This window comes from Akanthomyces muscarius, chromosome 3 (genome assembly GCF_028009165.1).
Source record: "Akanthomyces muscarius strain Ve6 chromosome 3, whole genome shotgun sequence".
NCBI classification, from domain to species: Eukaryota; Fungi; Ascomycota; class Sordariomycetes; order Hypocreales; family Cordycipitaceae; genus Akanthomyces; species Akanthomyces muscarius.
The window spans coordinates 710,783-734,112 of record NC_079243.1 but is presented as its reverse complement, the minus strand read 5'-3'; the positions used below and the strand labels follow the sequence as shown (position 1 = coordinate 734,112).

At 49.9% G+C, this 23,330-nt stretch overlaps 8 protein-coding genes across 8 annotated transcripts; 2 read left to right on the top strand and 6 right to left on the bottom strand.

Moving 5' to 3' along the window:
• Window positions 1-370: 370 nt before the first annotated feature.
• LMH87_001541 (uncharacterized protein) lies at window positions 371-1,070 on the bottom strand (the record flags this gene model as incomplete). The annotated part of the gene is made up of 2 exons (XM_056192831.1): window positions 371-889; window positions 990-1,070. 2 exons carry the CDS (start codon window positions 1,068-1,070, stop codon window positions 371-373), a joined length of 600 nt encoding a protein of 199 aa, XP_056049929.1.
• Window positions 1,071-2,176: 1,106 nt separating this feature from the next.
• LMH87_001540 (uncharacterized protein) lies at window positions 2,177-7,805 on the bottom strand (the record flags this gene model as incomplete). The annotated part of the gene is made up of 6 exons (XM_056192830.1): window positions 2,177-2,447; window positions 2,508-4,101; window positions 4,165-6,846; window positions 6,914-6,957; window positions 7,062-7,589; window positions 7,642-7,805. 6 exons carry the CDS (start codon window positions 7,803-7,805, stop codon window positions 2,177-2,179), a joined length of 5,283 nt encoding a protein of 1,760 aa, XP_056049928.1.
• Window positions 7,806-10,129: 2,324 nt separating this feature from the next.
• On the bottom strand, window positions 10,130-10,625 carry LMH87_001539 (uncharacterized protein; the record flags this gene model as incomplete). Its single annotated transcript, XM_056192829.1, has 2 exons — window positions 10,130-10,266; window positions 10,340-10,625. The coding sequence occupies 2 exons, from the start codon at window positions 10,623-10,625 to the stop codon at window positions 10,130-10,132; spliced, it is 423 nt and encodes a 140-aa protein (XP_056049927.1).
• Window positions 10,626-12,644: 2,019 nt separating this feature from the next.
• LMH87_001538 (uncharacterized protein) lies at window positions 12,645-13,394 on the top strand (the record flags this gene model as incomplete). The annotated part of the gene is made up of 3 exons (XM_056192828.1): window positions 12,645-12,955; window positions 13,004-13,271; window positions 13,329-13,394. The coding sequence occupies 3 exons, from the start codon at window positions 12,645-12,647 to the stop codon at window positions 13,392-13,394; spliced, it is 645 nt and encodes a 214-aa protein (XP_056049926.1).
• Window positions 13,395-13,565: 171 nt separating this feature from the next.
• Window positions 13,566-14,552, bottom strand: LMH87_001537 (uncharacterized protein; the record flags this gene model as incomplete). The annotated part of the gene is made up of 1 exon (XM_056192827.1): window positions 13,566-14,552. One exon carries the CDS (start codon window positions 14,550-14,552, stop codon window positions 13,566-13,568), a length of 987 nt encoding a protein of 328 aa, XP_056049925.1.
• Window positions 14,553-15,262: 710 nt separating this feature from the next.
• LMH87_001536 (uncharacterized protein) lies at window positions 15,263-16,240 on the bottom strand (the record flags this gene model as incomplete). The annotated part of the gene is made up of 1 exon (XM_056192826.1): window positions 15,263-16,240. One exon carries the CDS (start codon window positions 16,238-16,240, stop codon window positions 15,263-15,265), a length of 978 nt encoding a protein of 325 aa, XP_056049924.1.
• Window positions 16,241-20,591: 4,351 nt separating this feature from the next.
• Window positions 20,592-21,004, top strand: LMH87_001535 (uncharacterized protein; the record flags this gene model as incomplete). The annotated part of the gene is made up of 3 exons (XM_056192825.1): window positions 20,592-20,634; window positions 20,760-20,844; window positions 20,896-21,004. 3 exons carry the CDS (start codon window positions 20,592-20,594, stop codon window positions 21,002-21,004), a joined length of 237 nt encoding a protein of 78 aa, XP_056049923.1.
• Window positions 21,005-21,657: 653 nt separating this feature from the next.
• LMH87_001534 (uncharacterized protein) lies at window positions 21,658-22,264 on the bottom strand (the record flags this gene model as incomplete). Its single annotated transcript, XM_056192824.1, has 3 exons — window positions 21,658-21,677; window positions 21,758-22,066; window positions 22,132-22,264. 3 exons carry the CDS (start codon window positions 22,262-22,264, stop codon window positions 21,658-21,660), a joined length of 462 nt encoding a protein of 153 aa, XP_056049922.1.
• Window positions 22,265-23,330: the final 1,066 nt, after the last annotated feature.

Genomic DNA, 23,330 nt, shown 5'->3' with positions numbered 1-23,330 from the left:
TGGCGCAAAACCGGGCTGACATCAATGATCGGCGGTGAACCAGTCGGTATTGTTCGGGCATTTTCAGGGATTTACACTCCTGACCTGACGCAGAATCGTTAGTGCACTTGGTCGGAGCAATAGATTCTGACTTGCCGTTACCCTTGTCTTCTCATCCCCAGCGTGCCAGGTTAGCTTTGGCTCTAATTTTAGACTTGGTTGACCAGGCACATGGCAGGGGTGTCGGGGTCGAAGGCATAGTTAGTTGTTGTTTATTATGGCTATGTCACTATCCTTTCTAAATCTTTCGGGTCGAAAACTGGAAGACGATTTGCTAGAAATTAATAGTACATGATTGTAGAGGCTGCCTTTTTGCGCCGATCGGCCACCACTAGACAGCTAGCATGACTGCCGCAGCCACAAAACCACCGACAGCGCCGTGGGTGATGGCTGGGGCCGAATTCTTGGTAGGGCTGGCGGCGGAGCCGCCGTTGCTGCCTCCTGAGCCCGAGCTCGACGCATCCGTGGCAGTCGCCCCGTCTGAATTCGTGGCCGACGCGCTGTTGCTGCTGGGTTGAGAGCCACTAGTCTGGGACGCGACCGCCGACCTCGAAGCGGCTGAGACGCGCTCCGAGTAATCCGACGCGGTGAATGGGATTTTTTCGAGGCATTGTTGTGAGGGAAATGCCCTCTTGTCATTCTGGCTCGCCGTGGTAGAGCAAAAGGGGAAGCAGCTCTTCGTAATGTCACCCGTGAGGTTGTTGCTGCCGCTGTCACCGCCGGTCGAGATGATGTTATCGTGGACGCAGCAGTAGCCATCGTTGTTGGTGACGGTGCTCGAGCCGTAGCAACAATAGACTTTGTCGTCATTGTTCAACGTCGTAATGCTCCAGCCGCTTGGACACTCATCCTATGTAGCTACGATTAGCGACGGCATCAATGCGGTCCTGGAGCAGGAAAACGCCTTGTACCACTCGGCACGACTCAGCATTTTGGGTGTTGGAACGTACTCCGCCAAAGCTCACGGTCAAGCCACGGACTGCCTGGGCCAGCAGGACGCTTGAAGCAATGGTAAATCCTAGACGAGTCATGGTGTAGAATGGTAAAGTTTTTTTCTCTCAATAGATGATTGATAGTTGATGGACACTAGGTCAAATATCCAGCGGCAATTGTCTTCCTTTATACTTGAGGGTACCCCATGTCAAAAGTAGCCTTGGTTGTTTGGATTGCCGCCGTGCGAAGCTTGTCATCAGTCTGTATTCTCCTGTCAGCATCCACAGAGAAACTGAGGCCGTTTGTTGGCTTCCAAGTTGATCGGTGGGTCATTAGGTGAATCATCCCCGTTCAGTGGGGAGAAAGCCCTGGGTCTAGTGGCTGCGCCTTTCGCTCGTTTTTAATTTCTAGTTAAAGCATATGGAACGGTGACTCTGTGGCGGACAACACCATTCAAGGTGTAGTGTTGGCAAACGATTCAAAAACGGCCATCAAGCTAACTTACAATGCAGTAGGGCTGTCTTACTATTGCCACGCTGCCGTCATAAAAGCTTTCCGATAAAAAGATCTCTCAGCCAGTGAAATCCATCGCTCGGTTTTAACTTCTGTGAAGAGGAAAGCGTCCTTTGTGGATACTGCCGAATCAGGCAATGCGTGTTCAAAGTCTCACAGTCATAAACGTCAGCGGCTGAACAAGTGTCGTGGGCAGATGGACAAATGAGCCACTCGATTGAATTGATCGGCAAGGCAGCTGAGTGGGCGTGATGCGGTCTCCGTTGAGTTCGATTCGTGCTTGCGACTGGAGAGAACTCGCGTGGGCTTCCCCGGTCAAGTTTAAGCTTTATTAGGCTGGCACGTTGGCCACCCGGGCTCTCGGAGCTTTCTTTACTCGGACGGCGAATTCATCAGAAGTATCGCACCAGCTTGAGAGCTGCTCACTAAAAATGGTATGAAATGAGTATGATATAGAGAGTTTTACCAAAAGGGGTCAGCATTCCATTATCTCTTTATTTATTTCAATTGCATATATAGAATGGCTAGTGCCTACGTCACAGCCTCCTCTCCAGTGTAGCGTCGAGGCTCATTGGCTCACCCAGTCAATGCGTAGTACTAGACCGAACACATTGCAAAATGGCATCCAATCGTCAGGTTATGAGGGAATATTTGATATATGGAGAAACATTTATTTGAGGCGCCTTCAAAGCTATGTACTCGCTGTGGTTGTGAGATTCTTGACATCTCCAGAGGTATTGTTGTTATTTTGATGATTCGGCTGCAGAAGCACGAAATCTCCGATTTTGGGGATTTTGCTAAGTAATGAAGCTGGCTCGCCCGCGTTGCTGTATGCAATTGGACCGGCAACCATACCGACAAATACAACAAGCAGGCAAAGGTATAGGGCGGCGTATCGAGCTACACGCGTTTTGCGCAGCTTGGACTGCTTCAAAGAATATATCGGAGGACGAATCTGGCGGCTAGTGAAGAAAAGTGTTAGGCAGTATTCGCACGATAGAGTACAGAATGGAGTGGTATACCTTGGTAACAGCCAGAATAAGAGCATGGAGTGAAGTGTATCGATGCGTGGGATCAGTAGCAAGGGAAACATAAGAATCAGTATCCAATGACCAATGATAAAGTCAGCCGCAAACATGCTCAACTCGACCAGTTTGCAAAGCAGTTCGCGCGCTGGCTGTGACATGGAATGCCAGCCCATGGAATACCATTTGCCCGTCCAAAATGCAAGATTAGACTGATCTGTCTTGAATTCTCGTGTGAGAGCCAGTGTGACAATGAGCTTAATGATGAACCGCTGGATTGCAATAACAGCGACTAACCCTGCCAGAGTGCGGGCAAAGTTGAAACTCTCAAAGACGAACATGGCCTCGAATGAGACCAGCATGAAAACGACCGCAAGACCGTGAGCAATAGCAGCTAGGACAGAACCAAAACGCTTGCAGCACATACTCAAGACCGGACCCATGCAGCAAGCCATGGCAAACATGACCGCAAGAACTGCCAAGTTTAATGCAATTGGCCCGACCGCAATGATGAGAACGCGAATGAGAGAGTCAGTTGGGGCTGTTTTTGTATCATCATTGTTTTCCGGAATGACACCGGTCTGCGCATTGATGAAGAGATATGGTATCACGGTAACAACCGCGAGCAGAAACGGTGCCAGGATCTCGCTCAGAAACAAATTGAGTTTGGGCGGTCGGGCAACATCTGACACGTGGGACTTTTCACCCAGTACTTTGCGCTTGTATCCAATTATTCTTGTCCGTGAGAAGCGGCAAAAGGAGATCCAAGAAGAGGTATGCGTTCTCGAATTGCCGCGAGATAACCAACGAATAAACTCCCGGTAGTCGATGAAAAAGTCGCCCCACGCAAATTGATGAGGGTTGAAGAGAAAAGGCGAAATAGTAAGAGCCAGCACCGAGATCCAAAAATATGTCAACCCAGCCTGCCATATAGTGACCGACGTGAAAAGCAAGATCACTAGCAGCCGAAAGCCAAGATAAATCGAGTTACCGGCGAAGCGCGAATATAGGACGCCGAAAGGAATGCGCGACGTCGCAAAGCCGCGGCCTGTGCCGATGTAGCGCGCGCCACCATAGGAAATGTCTTGCTCAATAGCATTGGCGTAAATTTGACAAGCGAAAATTTCGAAAAAGATGGAGAGGGAGAACAGCTGCTTCAGAAAGCGCGTGACGGCTCGTAGGACGCCTCGGTCGATTACTTCATGAGCCACAAGGGGTATGAAGGAGATGAAGAAGACGACAAAGATGGACAGGATACACCTCCAGATCCAGTCTATTAGGGCATTTGTATTCACACAGCCTACAGGTAGCAGGAGGTCTGTGATTGGTTTGTCTGGATTATAATCGCAGGGGATAGTCTCGTAACTGAAGACGCCGATATTGAGCAGACAGATCATGAAGAGCTGAATGGAAAACATGATGAACATGTTGTTGACATGAAATCCAGGGTGGGCGTAGTAGAAAGAGAGAAAGCGGTCTAGAGGAAGCTGTGTGCCGATGTAGTAATACTCCCGGCACAGTAGCTGCTCGCCCATGCCGGTTCCGATTTTGGTGGTGAAGTTCAGTACGGAACCGAAGCCGAGGTCGCGACCTTTTCCACATTGATAGTACTCTGAGTGTTTGATTCTTCCGCCTCGTGTTATGGCTGTCATACCCGCAAAGATATCTTCGTTTAGATGCAAGCCTTTCTGTGCCTTGGACACACCACCGCGCGTAGTCATAAAAATGCCGTTGAGGAAATCAGGGTGACCGTAGTGCAACTTTGCGCCAATTTGTGATAGAGTGCGTGCAAAGAGCGTGCCAAATGTCTGTTCTTTTCCTGCCGCAATATCTCCCAAGACACCCATGCTCTCAGAGAAAATGTACTCGCGAGCTCCGACGATGGCCACTGGTGATTTGGTGTGAAAGTTGGGGGAGTATGGCGATAGCTTGCTCGCAGTCATCTCTTCGAACTCAGCCAGTACATTGCGGATTTTAAGACACTCCTCGAGGTAATTATCCTGATTTGCATCCACCAGCTGGATATACTCTCCACGATAGAAAATCAGCGCCTGGTTTTGATTGTCTGACTTGCCGTCGCCCAGAATTGGATTGCCGGAAAGTTGCACCCGGAATTTGGGTTTTCGTTGGCCGTTTTCCATAATCTCCGAGTGACCGTCGATCAAGGTTGAAAAGATTCTTGGCTCTTCTCCATCGACTTCCGGCGCCTCTTCGTCGAGGTACGCAATTTGAAGGTCAGGAAACGCTCGCAACATGAACTCTGTATTCTCCATTTCGTCTTTTGAGAATTTTGTAAAGCGCTGCATAGACACTAAGATCTTGAACTTTCTCCGCGACATGCGCTCGAGTTCCTGGTCCAATCTGTGTGCTTGACGTCCAAATGCTTGCACTTCCTCCGGATTTTCCACGCGGTACAGAAGCTTGATAGCGCGAGCATAGTTCATAAAGCCGGAAACAGTGCGATATAAGGTCTGCGATCGGAGAGACGACCAAATGCGCGTCCGTAGAGTGTATTCAGGAGAAGATGATTTGAATCCAATGCAGTAGAATGGAAGGTCGTCAACCTTTTTCTTGTCTTCGTCTGGCTCGACGCCAGCTGTACCGTCTGCGAGGATCTTCGTATCCTCCACGAAACACTCCCATTCGTGGGGGTGTAGCTGTTTGAGATACTCAAGTACAGTGACTCTTGAATGTGGGTCTTCTTCACGAATAATCTCCCGGAGCGTCAAAAGAATCTTTTCGCTATAGTGCGGGATCATAACAGTGAAAGTTGGCATGCCATCGACTGGCGCTGGCTCTGGGAGAGGCATAGAGAGTGACTGGGCAAAAAAGGATATTCGGCGCGATGCCTCACTGTTGGCGGGGAAGAATTCAGACTTGAAAGAATTGTCATCTTGGGAGACGAAAAAGGTAGGCGCCCGCAGAGTGCGTTTTCCAGTCTCTTCAGAAGACACCTGGTAATAGAGTAGCTTCTGGACGTGCTCAAGCGCAAGGAGGTGTTCGCGATACATCGAAATAACTACCGCGTTCCAGATTTGCGAAATGAGAATTTTCGGTTGATACTTGACGTCCATATCCGGCGTCGCTAGCACCTTTGAGTAGATGCGCTTCGGCAGGCGTGTGAAAACATTTCGCCAGGGCGTCAAAATAGACGAGCCAAGATAAAATGCGCGAGCAATGGAGAATGCTGTATTAACTAACACATACCAGAGGTAGGTATCGAGGAAAAAGAAGATGACGTCGGTACATCCCGTAAGGACAATGAGAATGACATTGTGATGTTTGCAAAGAACGTCGGTGACCTTTCCAAAGATGTTGTCACCTGCACAGGTCACTTTGGCAATGTCCAAATAGCGGATGACATCTCTGTAGGACAAGGTCAGGAACTTGTAGGACACACCAAATTTGATGCCAAAGACGATCATCCATAGGCCAACCGAAGTAGCACGATCGTTGAATGAGAGATCCGGAAAGTTGTCAGTAAAGACTTGATTGGCGAGAGGACGATTCCTATTCTTTTTCCAGAACTTCCCAAACAAGCTCTCGAGTGGAACAATGGAGAAATAAATATATGTCAGCACTGCAATAACAAACTGGACGATGCCGAGTGCTAGATCAATGCGGTACAGCTTGTCCTTCGTCTGCGTGGGGAAAAGAAAGACTTTGACGCCAGGAGCAGCATTGAGAATTAGAATGCCGATGAGGATGAACAATCGACTTGTCAAGTGACTCGCCCCAGGCCATTTTCGAGGAACGTAGACCCATTCAGCAAAAGTGGCCAAGATCTGTATCAAAGTCGCAATGCAGCCGCCAAATCCAACAATAGAGAATTGCTTAGCCGGTGTCGGCTGTTGATCGAGGGTCTGCTCGTAGTCTTTTACAAGAAGCGTTGGGGCGTTGTGGGAGGTATAAAACCAGAACATCGTGACGTGGATTATCCAGATGCGATTAAAGTTGATGAGCATATGCAGCCAGGATCTGGTCTCTTTGTATGTCTTGAAAAAGCACTTTTGCCATTTCACATCCCTGAGTTTCAGATATCGCTCCTCAGGGGAGAAATCCACAATTCTTCCGCCGTCTTGTAAAACAATCCGGGATATCCCCTCAGGGTACCAGAAGAGTTGATTGCAGTCGTCATATCCGATAGTGTCCTTGTGGTCACGTTCGCGTCGTACGTACACACCATCGGATATCTCGTACAGCTCGTCGCGGATGTAACGGTACAAAGGCGTTATAATCGTGTTGAGATAGGCGAATTCTTCTGCCCCGTCACTCGCTGTCTGGCTAATGGGAGCGTTGACGAAGTCATCCGCGCACTTGAAAATGAAGCATAGTGCTTCAGGCATGAATCGCACTTGATTAGCCTCGCCCCAGCAAAGCAGGTACAGAGAAATTTGACGGACTCGCTGTAATTGTGACATTCGACTCATTCTTGTTCTCCATTGGTCTTCGGCCGTCCTCAGGGTGAGGGGCTCAGACTCATCGATTATGTCTTTTGCGCTGACTTCGGTGACAATTGAATCTTCCCCCTTTTTCTTTTTGGAGCCAGACCTTTCTTTGCGACCGCTTGCTTTCGACTTGTGATCAAAGTCAAAACAAGCTGCAAAGTACCACTTTCGATAATTGGCATTGTCCCCCCCAATGTAGTCGGCATGAAGCGATAGGAGTGCCTGGTTGGGAGTCATTCTCGATGCTCTGGAATCAAGTATGACCATAAGATGATCGTACATGTTTCGCATGCTATCTCTTTGGAACCCGAGCTTGTTCGTCAGTTCCACAAAGATTTCCTCGATTTCCTCCTTTGACACGGGAACCTGAGCTTCCCCCGACCATGCAGGATATGGCTCCGAAATTGACGCCGTGTTTCCATCGGCATAATCCACAACTGATTCAGGAACCGATCTTTGGGAAGCTGCCATAGGCATGCTGAAGCCGTCAAAGCTCGCACGGCCGAGATCGGACTGATCTAGGCCCTCGTCTGTGTAATGGTAGCCGTACTCATCGGCGTACTGGCTTTCACCGTCATAGTAACCGCCATCATTGTAGTAGGGATTTTCGTGTCTCGCTTCGTAGTATCCTCTGTCTTGATATTAGTATTTGGACAAGCCGTTTTTAGACCAATGTACTGTACGACTCATCATAGTAACCCGACTCGTCATATTCGCCATTGACTTGGTAGTCGTCGTGTGCGTAGCTGTCTTGATAGTACGGGTCGTTTTCCGGTGTCGAATTGCCGTAATAGTTGGCATGGCCCTTATTCCGATGCAGGTTGTTGCTTTCCGCGTTCTCCGTCATGTTGACCTGCGATTCCCGAGACTGGAATTACTAAACGACCACTACAGAAGCCATTTCGAGCTGCTGGTCACACATTCTTTATTTATTAAACGCGCTACAGCCTTGTACTGCGCTATGATGCTTCGAGTTCAATAATAAATGGGATTCATTGCCGGAAAGCTATGTGCTGCTTCGCAGGGAGGTGGCTGTGCAAACAAAAATAGCTTGAATACGAGCCCTTGCATTAGTCTCTCGTGGCTTTCATCTGCCAATGGAAGCTGATCCCGCCCGGAAACGCCATTATTGAGTAGACGGAGCAAATCCTTCGAAGGATTCACGGTTACGGCCGGTATGTTGCTCTCAAACTGCACTGCCTCCTTGTGGGAGCTCCACAATCCCACACTGCGCCATACCCTCCGCGAAGCGCAGGGTTCATAGGGCTCGTTGGCATATCTGGATAACCGTTCCGAGGCCGTAAACAAAAGCCCGACCCAACATCTACGTTGAGGAGAATGTTGAATTGGGAGCTGACATGAACCTGGACCGTGAATCAGAACTCGTCTTTTTCAACACTAGGCCTGCCTGAATAAACAAAGGCAAGGGCCCTCTGCGATTTAGCGGGATCTCTTTTAGTGTCCGATTGGGCTATTTTTAATCCGTGCCTGGCATGTATGGCTTGGCAACTTTGTAAGGCTGCAGCAGCTAGCATTTTCTCATTTCGGAATACGAGGAGGCGCTAGCAAATAGCAGCGAGGATTGCGGAGAGTCGGAGACAAGGGAAGCCCGGTTTGAACAAGCCCGAGACAGACGGCCTGTATTTGGCGCGCACACAAAAGAGGTCCTCCTAACCTCTGTATGTCAATGGTTGCTAATAAAAGCAGAGAGCACGTAATAAAATGCGGACAGAGCCAGCCACCGGAGAAGGATGCACGGATGACGTGAATAAAGATTAAGTACAGGTAATAGTATAAAATAAATTGCGTCAAATTTCTCACTCTACGGAGTAGTTGAATCTCATTTTTTTCGTAGTTCATTCCCGTTCCCACAATAATAATGGATTTTGTTCATACCTTTATCTCTCGTCCCTCGCAGAGCTCGGAACAGCCCACCTTGCTTCGCCAACAGGGTAGCTAGGCGGCCAGATTACAGCAAATGGTCGGTTTCGGATCCTTCAACCTCTATGGAGGCTCCAAGGAGAGAGACTCGAACTAGATGCGTGGCACATGTAGGCCCTGAATGGAGCGCGAGCATGGTTGACAAGGCCAAACATTTTGATTCCTGCCATGTAGCCAAGAACGGTTGTGATATCGGAAACCCGCTGCTCGATTGCCTCCACCCAACCTCTTTGCGCAGGGCCAACATACCTGGCCATGAATGCCGACACAATGTTTCCAGCCGCAAAGCCTGGTTAAAATGCATCGGTGGCTGTTTAACTTCACTTGAAGGACGTGCCGATGACGTTGACTAAAGACCCAATTGACCCATAGCCAATCTGTCTTGCCAACAGCCACGTTGCAACAACAATCTCAAGCGGAGTAATCCAGAGCTCGTGGACCGTATGAAACGCTGAAACCGCACGAGAAACATGTGCAGTAACGAGTGTCAGCGACTTTTTTCTCTCACCTGGTTCGAGCTGCGCCGCACAGTGTAGAATTGTGGACATCAGCGCCGAGCGCATCATGACTTTCATCCAAACCTCTGCCTGCTCACAGGCTGCTTCAATTGAATCTCAGGTAAAGAACAAGGGCGCTGTTCTAGTGACGAGAGAATACTCAGTCTCTAGCCTGTAGTCATTCTCTTGATGCGTATTGCAACTTGAGACATGAGATATACCTCCGGCGACGTAAAATGGCACAGCGAGGTTGTGATTGAGAGCAAGATCCAAGTTATCGTGCCAGCGACAATGGCAATATTTGTAGTACTCACCAAAGTCCGAAGTGGAGCATGCTTGCTGGACTCTTGTTATTTTTCAGTCCCGAAACATCTCGGGCGGCGGATACTGTGCACGAAATCGCGGCTCAAGTGTCGGTAGCTGCGAAGACTTCAAGAGCGATATTTGCCCGACCCAAAGCCGTGAATTTACCCACCACAAGAACGCAGTATTCAAGGCACTGCTTGTGGCTTCTTGACCAAACAACCCCTAGTCTTGGATCAGAATATTCCTTTCGTTCTGAGCTTCCAGCCAAAGAATAGCGACTTTGACGATAAGGCCGGCTGCAGCAGTGGCCGCAAGTGAATCAAGGCCCGCAATTAGCCAGTGGGTGCCACAACGCAGGGTATTGAGGAGTACCGAAATCACGAGGTAAACGGCAACGGCGGAAGACAGTTTTATAGAGCGGGCGCGTTCAAGCTTGGATCATGACAGTGAGGGAGTCTGCCACGGTGATGGAAGTGGCGCGGATTGGGAAGGCAAATGGTCGCGACAGCTCTCCAATTCGATGAGAGTCGCAACTTGCACCGCTGCTAAAAGCGATCAGGTAACCTCGAAGGACTCCCAGTTAGCAGCCGGCTGCGGTGTCATCCTGAGCACATGCCTATAGTGACAAGACTCTCACCAATTTGAAGTATACTGCTATACTGGCCTTCACTTCGGCGCCCTACCAGGAAGTTGCACACTGCAAATTGTTGAAGCAGCAAGAAAATGGCCGGTGCTACGGCGGCCAGAAAAAAATGCTCAAAAAGAAAAGTGAAATCAAAGCGACCATGACGACAGGCAATGGCCCATGGACTCAATGTTTCGTCGCAGCCGGCAAATTCGGGAGTGTTCTGCGGTTGCTGGTAGCGGCTGGCAGGGCCGTCGGGGCTGACTTGAAAAAATATGCTTGCCCGAACAAGCGCCATGACGAATTTATTGCTGTGTATTGGCATTGTGTAATTGGGCAGTGTCTTTGGCGAGCTCTGGCTCACGAAACACTGCCACTAAATTACTAGATGTCTGCAATTTAGAATATTTGCCGCAGATGGTTTGACTCATTCGTCGCACGAAATCGCTCCGAGATGTTCCACTAATGGCAATAACAGCAGTTGCTAGAGGAGCCAATGGATTCATTGGCGTCGTGCGCTGCCTTGTTGCTGTTATAAACAGGCATCCGGTTCTTTTCGCGAGAGTTGCCGAGCATTTTGTCATGTCGGTGTCCGTCCCTGTGGTAGCTGCGGCAGAGCAAGTCTGCAGGTCACGCTGGGTAACGTTGGTTAATACATGCGGTCCAAGTCTGGATTATGAACAACAGCCTTGGTTTTTTCACGCCTTGATAGTTGGGCGAGGATCTAGGCACTAACTACCGGAACCATCGATCCAGTTAGCTTGTACAATGTTGTGCACATCTAATTAAAGTTTATGTTAGCTCTGGGGTAGTTATTCAGTTGCCACGGCGGTCTTTCTAGCGGGCCCCCTAACGGCGGCCCGCCCACACGATAATTGAACACAGCTAGACAGGGGCCTCCGCGTGCGGTCTAAGACTGTGCATTGTTACACTTCTCGTCCAGTGTGTTTCTTCTCATGATGTAGCGCTACAGCGCATCGTCGAGATACACTCTCCAGGTGTGGTTTATGATGTCTACCGGGGCGGCAGAGGCCCTGAGAGAAGAACTAGATCCTTGAATGTATAGCTCACCTCCACGGTCAAACTGCCTTTGCTGTTGTCGTGCGGCAGATTCGTGTACTAGATGTTGGACGTTATTGGCCGGGCTACGATGGCTAATCGCAGCTAGCTGCCGTGCCAAAGCCATTGAACAACGTTGCGCGACACGCACCGCAACAAGATGCTCGGCCTGTACCCCGCCACGCAACCCTGTGGACTGACACTGTCGAGCCATCGCAGGTGGCGCAAGCCGATGTAGCGTAAAGGGGGAAGGTCATCTGGAGTGAGGCGTCATCTAGAACAATGTAGAACGGGCCGAGCCAAACCAGGAACGCCATCTGGGTAGCGGCCAAGATACCCCGCATCTTTAAATAGTTACATTACGTAAAGAGGTTATCGAGAGAACTGGTAGTTAATTAAAAAGCTATAGAAGCATTGTTAAGAGTTGTAGTTCTGCAGTCATCATTGTGCTGGTGGCCATGGCGGCTCTTCCTCAAATATTTAGGTGTGTCGCTTGCACTGCATTTCTTCAGATGCCAGGCATCACTCATCCCAAGCTAGCATCTTTCGTCACAAAACTTACACTGAGATCAATTACATGGTGGTATGCGTTTTTCAGGTCCGTTCACTGCCCTCGCCCATCTCTGGCACAAAATTCCAGCTTCACGGCACATTTACACGGAAGTCTCCCGAGGCTGCCCAGCTGAGCTGACGGCGTCACATCGCCTGAGCTGGGCACATGGTTCAGCAAAACGACTCCACCAACCACACCCTTGCTTCAGCATCGGCATGTAGGGTCCAATACCTTCGTTGTTAACTGCCATAGCATATTTGGTCAAGTGAGCCAGGATCGGTCGTGACAAAAAGAGCAGGTACTATCTTCTATCTGGGCTTGGGTCTCCGCAGATCGTTTCCTAGCACAGTGCACACCGAGCTATACGGCCTTCTAGAGTGGGCACACGTACATATGTTCTTAACGAGATGCGGCATGAAATTAAGTTGCAGATATATTGAAATACTCTGCGATGCTTTCTACACCCATCGTATCGCGCATGCGGCTGAAGCTGAAGTACAAAAGTCCCTGCCTCGATAGCAACAACAAGCTTGTCCAGACGTTCCAGGCCCTGCAAATTTTCGTCAGGTTTCCGACAATCTGCAGCATTCGGGTATAAATTTGAGGTCTTTCCCTCTGTCGGACGGGTAAAATGACAAACAAACAACCGCAAGACTTGAATAATAGATACTATTTTCTAGTCTCATCAACATCCGATTGCTCAGCATGCGTCACTTCTACAAGGTTGCATTAGTCTTGCCGCTTCTGGGTATTGCTCAAAGTTTCGCTGTAGAGAGCCGCCAACTCAGTCCCGGGAAACCAGCAGAAGAACCACAACATGTCAAGGTCGTGGGTATCAGCGTGTTAGGAAGCGGTTGCCCAAAAGGCACCGCTGATGTGCAGGTTGATACCACGGGTACACTGTTTGAGGTTACTTTCTCCGAGTACGAGGTCGAAACCGGTCCGGACACCATGCCAAAGGATTGGCGTAAGAACTGCAAACTTACCATTAATATGGAGTTTACGCCGGGTTATCAGTAAGTGAGGTGTAAAAGTGTTAAAGCATCAACTAACACGTGTCCAAGGTTCTCTATCGTTGATACGGATATGTATGGCTACGCTGAAATCCCCGCCAAGGTCAACGGCCAGTGCGTCAATACATACTCTTTCACAGGTGGCGGATCAGATCATGTCGATTTTAAGCTGCCTCTCAAGGGTCCTTACAGTGGCAACTTTGATCTTCATTCTAACCCAGGCATTTCTTCCTATTCGCCCTGTGGAGGCAGCACTGCCATTCTTAATATGAATACAGCTTGCGCCATTAGCCCGACAAACTTGCCGGCGCTGATTGCGGTCAGTGAACACTGGGTTTCGGAGCGTAATGATTGAAGCTAACAAGACTGAGCACAGGTCGACCACATTAGCGGCGTTCTGACGGTCAAATTCCATCTTGACTGGCGCCCTTGCCCGAAGTAATAAGCTCTAACGATACTTCCTGACGATATGTCTCGCTGTTCGTTACCTATATGGCTAGCTTATACAACAAATACCGAAGTGCACATATGTCAACCATAGGCCCTGTAATGCAAAAAATGTATCGAATTAGCTGCCTCATTTCGTGTCTCCCCCCCCCCCCCCCCCCTGGCGCTATTCTGTTTTCGTGCAGTGGGCATTCCACGCGTCCCGCTTCGTGCCGATAACCTTTACGACTTCTTGGCTCACAATATCTTCGCCTAGCCACCCCATCAGCCTCCACTCAACATCATGACGCCAGTACGGAGATACTGCTCGTAATCTCTGCCTAATGGCAGCATCGACCGTATATACAACCTGCGTCGCGAAATAATCGGCCTTTGGGGCGGCTTCAGCTACTCCCTTCGAATTGCCCTGGGACAGTACATCTCCGGGAATAATCGCCAAACAATCCACGTTCCTCGTATTTGGAGAGTTTTCCAGTTCTCGAGCGAGGCCAACGCTGAATCCATGGTTGAAGGCCTTTGTGGCGCCGTACATTACGATGAACGGGACACCAGCCATACCCTGGCTTGAGAGATTGAGTATCAATGACCGATCCTCCGGGCTGGAGGATGAATTTGACAGAACAGGTATCATTAGAGATGTGAGCAATGCCATGAACCGCGAGTTTTGATTGATGACGACATCGACGTCAGCAGCTGAGTAGGTCATGAGCTCTCGGAAGGGCGGCGGTCCAACGGCGCTGCCTCCAACATTGTTCACCAATATGGTCAGGTTGATGTCTTTGAGAGATTCAATCATGTCTTGCATATCAACTGGAGTTGCCTTGATAGCGTCCATCACAATGACGCGCACGCGCGCGCCAGGTGTCGCAACCTCGAGCGCTTTTTTAGCGGCTTGTAGCTCATCTTGTACATGGCCTAAGATGACCACTCCAAATCCGTGCTTCGCGAGTTCTTTTGCAATGCCAAAGCCAATCCCTGCGCTTGCGCCCGTAATCAACGCATACGCAGGCTCTGCGCTTGACCGCTTGTATCGCTCGAGCGGTTGCTTAGGATGGAGAAAATGGAGAGAGACGAATCTGACGGCTGAAATAATGGCTAGGAGGATGACTCCAGCCCCTATGGCTGCCAATATGTAGATGATTGCGGTTGTCATATTTGTTAAGGCGCGTCCAGGCAGGCGATGGCGTCTGGTTGTGTAGTGAGACAAATGCTCGGTCTGCGTAGAGCAGCAGAGACGGTAACTTAGGGGTAGCTAAGGCTAAGTTGGAGCTTACCAAATACCCACGACAACGGGCAGCGGGTGTACACAATTTCCGCACATTAATAAATGACATCTTTTGATAAAATGCTCTAAAAAAATTGACAATTAGATCGATTGACAAGACTCTGGCCAAAGCAGTCTTGTCAAGCACTCTGAAGTAGCGACGACACAGGAGTCCGGTACTGAGATTTTGGGCTGAATCACTTTTCCGCCAGGCATCAGAAGACGACTGGAAGACTGTCATCTGCAAGCCGCACATGCGTTTCTCTAGCGCCCCCAAGATTTTCAAATCGCTTCTGGTTGTGTCCCCTGGCCATAGAGATCAGCCATTACTCGTGTGCAAACAACTGTTCATTGTATCACAGGTCAGTGCTGTGATGGTCGCTTGTCTGCCCACACAAGTCAGTGGCAGTGAGCCCGATACTCGCGAGTGTACTCTTAGGGTTGTTGTGTCGTTATACGTTGAAAATCGTTCTATCTAGCTAAATGTACACTGTTGCTATTATGTCGTAGGAACCAGCCCTTTCCGAAGTTCTGCCATATATAAAGGAGTACTGGTAGCAACTGCCAGATCATGACCTTGCGCCGCGATCCCGTCAGGTCTACTTTTCTTCTACCGGCTTGCCGCTTTCACCCTCAGCGGGCTTACCCTCAGCGGGCTTACCCTCGGCAGGCTTTCCAGCTTCACCTTCAGCGGGCTTGCCACCCTCGGCAGGCTTTCCAGCTTCGCCTTCGCCTTCAGCAGGCTTGCCGCCTTCGGCGGGCTCACCACCCTCGCCAGGCTTGCCGGCCTCACCACCCTCACCAGGCTTGCCGCCCTCGCCAGGCTTGCCGCCCTCACCACCCTCACCAGGCTTGCCGCCCTCGCCAGGCTTGCCACCCTCGCCACCCTCACCAGGCTTGCCGCCCTCGCCAGGCTTGCCACCCTCGCCACCCTCACCAGGCTTGCCGCCCTCGCCAGGCTTGCCACCCTCGCCACCCTCACCAGGCTTGCCGCCCTCGCCAGGCTTGCCACCCTCGCCACCCTCACCAGGCTTGCCGCCTTCACCACCTTCACCAGGCTTGCCGCCCTCGCCAGGCTTGCCACCCTCACCACCCTCACCAGGCTTGCCGCCCTCACCACCCTCACCAGGCTTGCCGCCCTCGCCAGGCTTGCCACCCTCGCCACCCTCACCAGGCTTGCCGCCCTCGCCAGGCTTGCCACCCTCGCCACCCTCACCAGGCTTGCCGCCTTCACCACCTTCACCAGGCTTGCCGCCCTCGCCAGGCTTGCCACCTTCTCCACCTCCTTCGCCACCGGCAGGCTTGCAAGCTTCGAGCAGGCCACCAATGTCCAGGCTCTCAAGAATCTCCTTGAGCGGGCCCTTGAAAACGTCTCCCAGGTTCTCCGCAAGTACCTTGACGGTGGAAGCAGTTGCTGACTTGTCCTGGAGTGGTCTCAAGGTCATGGCTTGGAGAAGGAGGGCAAGGCCTTCACTAGATGCTGTTTCCGTCAAAGCACCCCTAGCGGCGAGAGAGCGTGCGGGAGCGGCAGCCGTCATGCCAGCATAACAGGCTCCGATGATTAAAGATGTCTTCATCCTGGTGATTTGGGTATATTGCGGTGTATCTGTCAAGTTTTAGATGAGAGTCTGCTTCAGTGACTCACGAGACTTACGGAGATATGAAAGAAGAGTCTTAACCAGGCGCGCCGTGTATTTGTGTCTTTGGAGATGGAATTGTATCTTGCAATCAGTCGGGAAGAGTGCTTGGTATTTAAACATTATATTTTCCCGAGATCGAACAGAGCTATAAAGAAGCTTATCGTTCAGATCCAAAGCTGGCAGTTGACACTTGAGTTTCAGATGTATGCTTCAGTCCAGCTAGCCCCTATGCACATTACTAGTTGCCGCTTCATCCCGAAGAGTTAAAGTCTATTCCAAATTCAAATTATGTCTCTGCACTAGCAATCAGACCATTCTCTAACGCACCAGAATAAAACTCATGGGGTCTTCCAGCCTCTTTCTGGTGGTGTGCCAGGCTAGCTTCGCGAAGCGCGTCCGTGTGGGGGGGCGCCAAACTACAAGGGCTGCCCAAAGCCTTCATAGGTCCGCAACAAAGAACCCACGAAAAACATACGAGCACAATATTTACTCAGCTTTTAAAAAGAAGTTTACAGTAAATCTTTTTGAACTTGGACAGTACTCTAAAAAATACACGTTGATAGTACATAGAAATCGCGGCAAATATAGTCTCTCTAGCTTCGCGTGCAGTCGGATCTAGAAGTAAGCTCCTTCAGAAGTCAGTATCTTTAAAAAGTGACCGTTTCAAGCACTTGACTACAACAGCGTTGCATTCGAGCCCTGACCGGTCTTAATGCGAAGGAGGCAATCTCAAACGTTACTGACTGACTCAAAATAGATACACGGCAGATCACCTTGTTGTGAGGAATTTCCCCTTCTGGTACGAGACCATACTGGTGATGCGGTGTTAGACGCCGCGCTGCGACTTTCCCCACGACCATCCTTTGACCGGCACATCCAGAAGATAGTCCCGCACTACTGTACGGATAGGCCAGCTACACATGAAGTTGCCCCATAACTACTACATCTTTACATGGACATGGTAAGAGGGGGTTGTTTCACCAGGGGCTCGGGTGTCCTGTGTCCCGTTGGCTCTAGCGTCCTGTTCGGCTCATCAAATCAAATCAACGCTGTGGCAACTACGCAGTTCAGGCAATCCAGTTTTTACTAGGAAACTATACATCTCATAATTCCCCCGCTTCAACCATGAGTCAGTTGATCGGGTAGCCTTGCAGGCATCTTGCGTGGCGCCGCCCTTTCTTCGTTTACGCTAGAACATGCTTCTTGGCTGGCATCAAGTAGCTTGGCTGCTTGGCATTTTACGAATACATGAGCTCAACTGGTTATTTTGAAACAAAATGTTCTGCTAATAGGTGGTTTCTTCCGACTAGGCCGGCTACTGTGACTCAGAATAAGACGTGATTCATGGAAGTCTGAACAGTTTCATGATAGAGCAGCAGTTTACATTAACGTTAGCTCTTGAATGACTCTCGAGGGCGTAAATTCTTACGCGAATGGCAAGGCCAGCGTTTCACTTAACTCGTGAGGTATATTGACGGAAACCTTGGAACAGGATTGGAAAAGAATACCAGGCTACATAGAATAATGCACAGCTGTAAGGTCTGACGCAAGGAAAGTGGCGCTTTCTTAGCGTTCTAGGCCAGGCATGCCCTTGTAAGGAGACGAGCGCGCCAGCTTGATAACCGTGGGGTCGTGGGTTTACCACTAGGTGACCACTAAATCTGCGACAAATCCTTCCGCAACTTTGAAACCCCAACGATACATTGCGTCTTTTCTCCAACTTTGTTTGTCGACGAAAGAGTCTAGAACTAACGGAGCTATGGCGGCTAGGGCTAGCTGTAAGGCTTCCTAACCCCAGCTTAGCGGAGTTGGTCAGGCTGGTGATGTAAACAATGGTGCCCGTATTAAAGGTAGCCATCTAACGTTATGGTGGCGTTTGGTGTGGGCAGGTTAGCACACAGCTAAAAATAGCAGCGCGTGGCACTAAGTAAAGAAAAGTTGTTCTATGATAGTACGGTTTTGTGTTATTATTTGATATTTGAATGTTGAATTTCAGCCACATCGTCTCGGTTTTGACTAGCACTGCTTCAGCGGATTGCACCTCTTCGACAGACCGCAGATCTTTGGCGTTCGAGGCACTACCACGGTCGCTCTCTGGCCTTGTCCCAGATATATATCATTACTTGATTTATCAGTACCAGCTTGCGGCCAATCTAAAATATTTCTTGTCAGTTCAAGAACTGCCAGTACTTTTGTTATAATAACACTTTCTGTTCTGAAAGAATTTTCCATATGATCCTGAGCAATGAGTCAATTCCTGTCGTATAGCATCGCTAGAGTTCCCTATACAAAGGAAACTACTCCAATGCAAGTCGCAGATTGGCAGTCAACGTATATTGCGTTAACGTTTTGTCTGTTTGTAGAATGGTTTCGACATGACTGATCGCGTCTGAAGCGTAGCAGCCTCCATTTTTGAAGACGCCAAAATTCTTGACCGGCTTGACGCCTAGTGAACGCCTAGATATCAATATAGTTGTTGCTGACGACGACTTTACTGCCCATTTTTCCTTTCTTGTGGTCTTTCGATCTCTCGAGACCCATTTGAGAGTTCTTCCGAAAACTATTACCCTTCCGAAAACTATTACCAAGATCGGGTAGGTATATCCGAGCCTGCGATGTTCGCAATTGAAAGCGCAGCTCAAGCAGTTGAGACAATTTATACTAGCTCGACGTGACGGGTGTCACCAGAATCGTTCGTCACGTTCAGCAAATAAAGTGCAGCGTCCGAAAGAGCGGTTGCCACATTTCTGCGGATCTTGGTGAAGTTTTATCCACGTTTGTAGTACCAATCAATCTTGTGTTCTCTTCGGTTGCACCCTGATCTGTTTAGGGCCAACAGCCGGCCTTGCGACCTTGATCGGCTCTGGGTTCGAAACGGCACCCCCCCCCCCCCCCACCGCGTCCAACGTTCGTATTCAAGCGAAGGTCCTTGCTCAGACTATCTAGTAGTCACAAACACAAAGGTGCATCTTTTTGAACCAGGGTTTTTTTTCTCGTGCCTCACCAATCAGAATAGCACATGAGAGGCGGTTCACCTACCATCAGGCTTACTTCTGTGCACAAACAAGGTCTCGTGTGGCCGATTCACGTGAGCCCTCATGGAAACAAATGTCAAGTATAATTCATTCAGGCCGTTGTCAAATTTTCCATGAAGTAGACGCCTAAATTTGGTGTTGCTTGGAGTTTCTTCCTCTGTCTGAATCTATGTGAAGCACCCACGAAGTTTTCGGCCATGTTTTTCCATCAATTTCGGCATTGTTAACGCTGGAGAACACCTGAAAATTCATATAAAAAACTTAATAGTCCCAATATCTCCCATGAATTAATTGTCTTGGTAAAGCAAGATGCCACGGTAGGGGGCGTAACTCGGTTAAGAACGGACTCAAACTTTAGTGAGCAACACGGCGTCAGCTTCCCAGTCCAGCTTACCACGGGTGACAGGACTGTAATCTATAATGTTTGAGAGAAGTGTGAACCCGGTTCTTCGTGTTCTCGCTCGCTACTCCCCCTCGCCAACCAGTTCCATCCCATTAAAAAGATCAAGCCAGTCTGCGAGCCTGTCTCGGATGAATGCCTGCAAATCCCAGGACTTTGAGCTCAAGAGGTCCTTTTCGCCTTTCCACAAGTAAACTTCAGCTTCTACCTTCTCTCCGGTTGGCCTGTCGTTCCAATCGAGAACGCTGACGGTGGTTGCCTCGGCTACGTAAGTGTCACCTTCAAAAGAATCTAACTTCCTACGCTGAGACGGTGCGTCGACCTGGAGTAAATGCCCATCCACGTAATCTAAATGATCTGAGCTTCGAATAACAGAGGGATAATCGCAGTTTTTGACCGCCAGTCGAATGTACTTTCTCGCTAGTGCCGGCTTTAACATGTGTTCGATTTGGGCCACTGCAGTTGAATCGCCAGTCACGACCCATGCGAGAAGGGGTTTGGCGCACAGTGTACCATAAATGAAGAGAGGGCGTGGTCGCCCCGAGTTCTGGGGTGTATGGAGCATTGTTTGACCAGCCGTGTTGGGGCCTCTTAAACTGTTCTCCGTCATTTTGTTTTTGTTCTGTCGTAGCCCGATGTAATTGGCAGCCGAGCTTAGCCTTGCGATCGACGATAGCGCTTGCCAGTGATCCGTGACCCTACTTTGGTTTTGTCGGAAGAGCAGGCGGAAACAGCAAGAATCGACGAGCACTGTATAGCACTGTAGTTGAAAGGGTATGTTTTGACAATTTAGAAAAGCTGGCAAACGTCGATAGCCCGAATAAGGTTCCTCGATAATTTTCCTGCATATTCTATGGCGTCTTTAAACTTCAAGCCCGGTCGTGCCTGGCGCCGCGGTAGGCACGCACCGTGACCAATACCTACCTTTCAGTAGGTACCTAGTTATAGCTAAGTTACAGCAGGTCACATCCAGCGGAGCCCCCAAAGTGAGGTTACAGGGCTTGCAACAAACACGCTGTAGGCAGCGGTGATCAAGTCAGGGTGCACTCTGCAATTTGGCATATATCGGTTCAGCATATTTCATTTCCTGGCGACAACTATCTAAGGTCAGATACCCCGGAGCTAAGGAATCTACCCACTGCTAACTCTCGACATAGGATGAGTCCCTGGGAAGTTGAGTACCCTCTAAAACGATTGTACAACCTGATAATACTTGTCCGGTTGATCGAGGTGCGTCATATGGCCATCGTCCTCGACAACCACTGATTTCACACTTGTGATATTGTCAATGGACGGCTGCGACGCAATATGCTGGGCCGCCTCCAGCTCTCCCAAGATGACCAGGGTCTGTGCTGTGATATTGTGCAGTTCTTCCACGATTGACCAGTTGCGCAGTGCGCCAGTAGGCGAGAGCATATTGGGACCATAGCTACAAATAACACACGTTAGCGAACTGGCAGTATTGTATTCCTTAGTGAATACGCTTCGGTGTGGTAAAGTAATACATGATTACAGTCGGGCTCTGGATGCGGCCGAAAGAAGCTTATATGAGTACATTACCATAAACACTCCTGAGTTTAAATTTACATTGCCATTAAGACTAACCAAACGCTCGCCCAAGGGGGTGACGATATGCCTTTTGAGAGTCATCCTCGGCCAAGGGCCATAATTCCATCAGAGACTCTGTCTCCATAATCGTAAGAGCGCCAAGATCATCCCATAAAAGGCTCCCCTGCAGGCGCAGCCATCCTTCATATCCTGGGGACTCGCACAGGCGTCCAGGGTCCTCTTTGTTGATGTCAAAGCCCACTTCAATGGCCGCGATGTGGCCTGAGGTCCCATTGAGGTAGGAGTCAATGACTGCCTTGTCTGCGACGAGGAATACGTCGTTATTGAATCGCATCATATACTCCTCGTCTTCACGCAAACCTCAAACTGCCTGAGTTCGGCCAGTCAGCATTATAATGACAAGAAAGCTGGGCTCTAAGAGCCCAAATTAACAAGATCCGAAATACTCACTTTTCGGCGGCGGCGATTCCATCGGCATCTTCCACTCCACCACGCTAAGAGCGGCAATGTCATTAATATCTCCCAGTTCGTTCCCCCAATTCGAGATATCTGCTTGGAAGAAGGTCTTGAACTCTTCCCACTCTTCGCCGCTGTGGTCGTAGCTCGTTCTGAAGCCAATGTATCCCCATTCGAGAGGGCCGTCGGCGGCCAGGTGTCTGCGTACTTGCGCTACCCAACGCAGCGCTTCATCCAACTTCGTGTCGTTGCCGCGTAGCTCTTGTCGCACTTGGATCAGGGCCCTAACTTGGTCCTTCGCGGCTTGCTACGCTGTTGTCGAGAAGGTTCTCCGTCTTGAACGATTCGACATGCGACAAGTATCGAACACGAAAATTCGTAATCAGCTGTTCGCTTCTCAGTGCTAGCAGAGAATTCGAAGGGCTCTTTGCGGTATCGGTAAGATGTGCTGTCGGCCACTTTATCCTGTGCAAGTAGCGATCCACCGCGGTAGCCGCCCATTGGGAGAAGAATACTGCTGTCGGCTGGCGCAGCACCCTCGTGCAGGTCGTGTATTACATCTGCAAGGGTCTCGCCATAGTCGTAGCTTTCATGTCTGGAATATGCAAGTAGTGGAAAACGTGGGTGATAGCAAAAATGAATCGGCAAGCCTCCTGGAAACGGGCGGGGGAGTCGAGTTCAAGCTCCGTCCACTTTCTTTCAGAGAGAAGCATTATTCCCTCCCATACTCTCGCCCTAATGGCGAGAAGCTCTTTGGTGACTAGCACAAGCCGGCTAGGGTCTTAGAATGATCCAATGCTCTGCATAATAGCCTCGAGACCCGATATCTCCGCGTCAATCTACGGAATCGTTTCCCACTCTGACATGGGAACCTGGGTATACTCAAGTTCTTCCCTGGAAAGGGGCAGCGCAGTCTTGCCTCCGGAGAGCAGCTCACCACAGACGGTGAGCTCCAAGAAACGAGATACAGTCTGTGGTTCCAGGATGCGGTCAACTGTCCACAGGCGGTTGCGCTGTTCAGCTGTCGGCGTGTCTGTGTGAAAGATTTGGTCGTAAGCGCCAGAAGGGGTCTTGCTTGGTCGGACCAAGCCCTCGCTAAAGATACTGTTGGAATCACAAGGGATTCGATTCGTACGATACGTATCGCGAGGGTCTGGTGGTGGTGGTTGAAAGCTGCTTGATTGATTGGAGTGATCGCGATCTGCAGTGGAAGATCTAAGCTAGCTAAAACGTGGGTCTATCGTGGATTTGGGCCAATAGGAGCCCTGCATTCAGTGACTGCAGCTGGTGGCTGCAACAGATACCAGCAAAGGGCGACGGCCCAGTGCCCAAGACCCAATCCATGAGATTCTCCATCACTGCAATGTCTCGGACCTAAGGTAGCTATCAAGTCAACGCCGCAGTGCCGTGCTTCCAAAGAGCAAGAAGGGAGAGCCTTCGCTGCGGTGGGATGTTGCTTGGTTGGTCGACCAATTTCCTTGGCTGTGACAGAGGGGCTTGGCCGTTAATCGGAGAAGCCTGTTTGCCCGCAAATCAGGCCTTCCTATTCCGCATTTGCGGGTTTCTA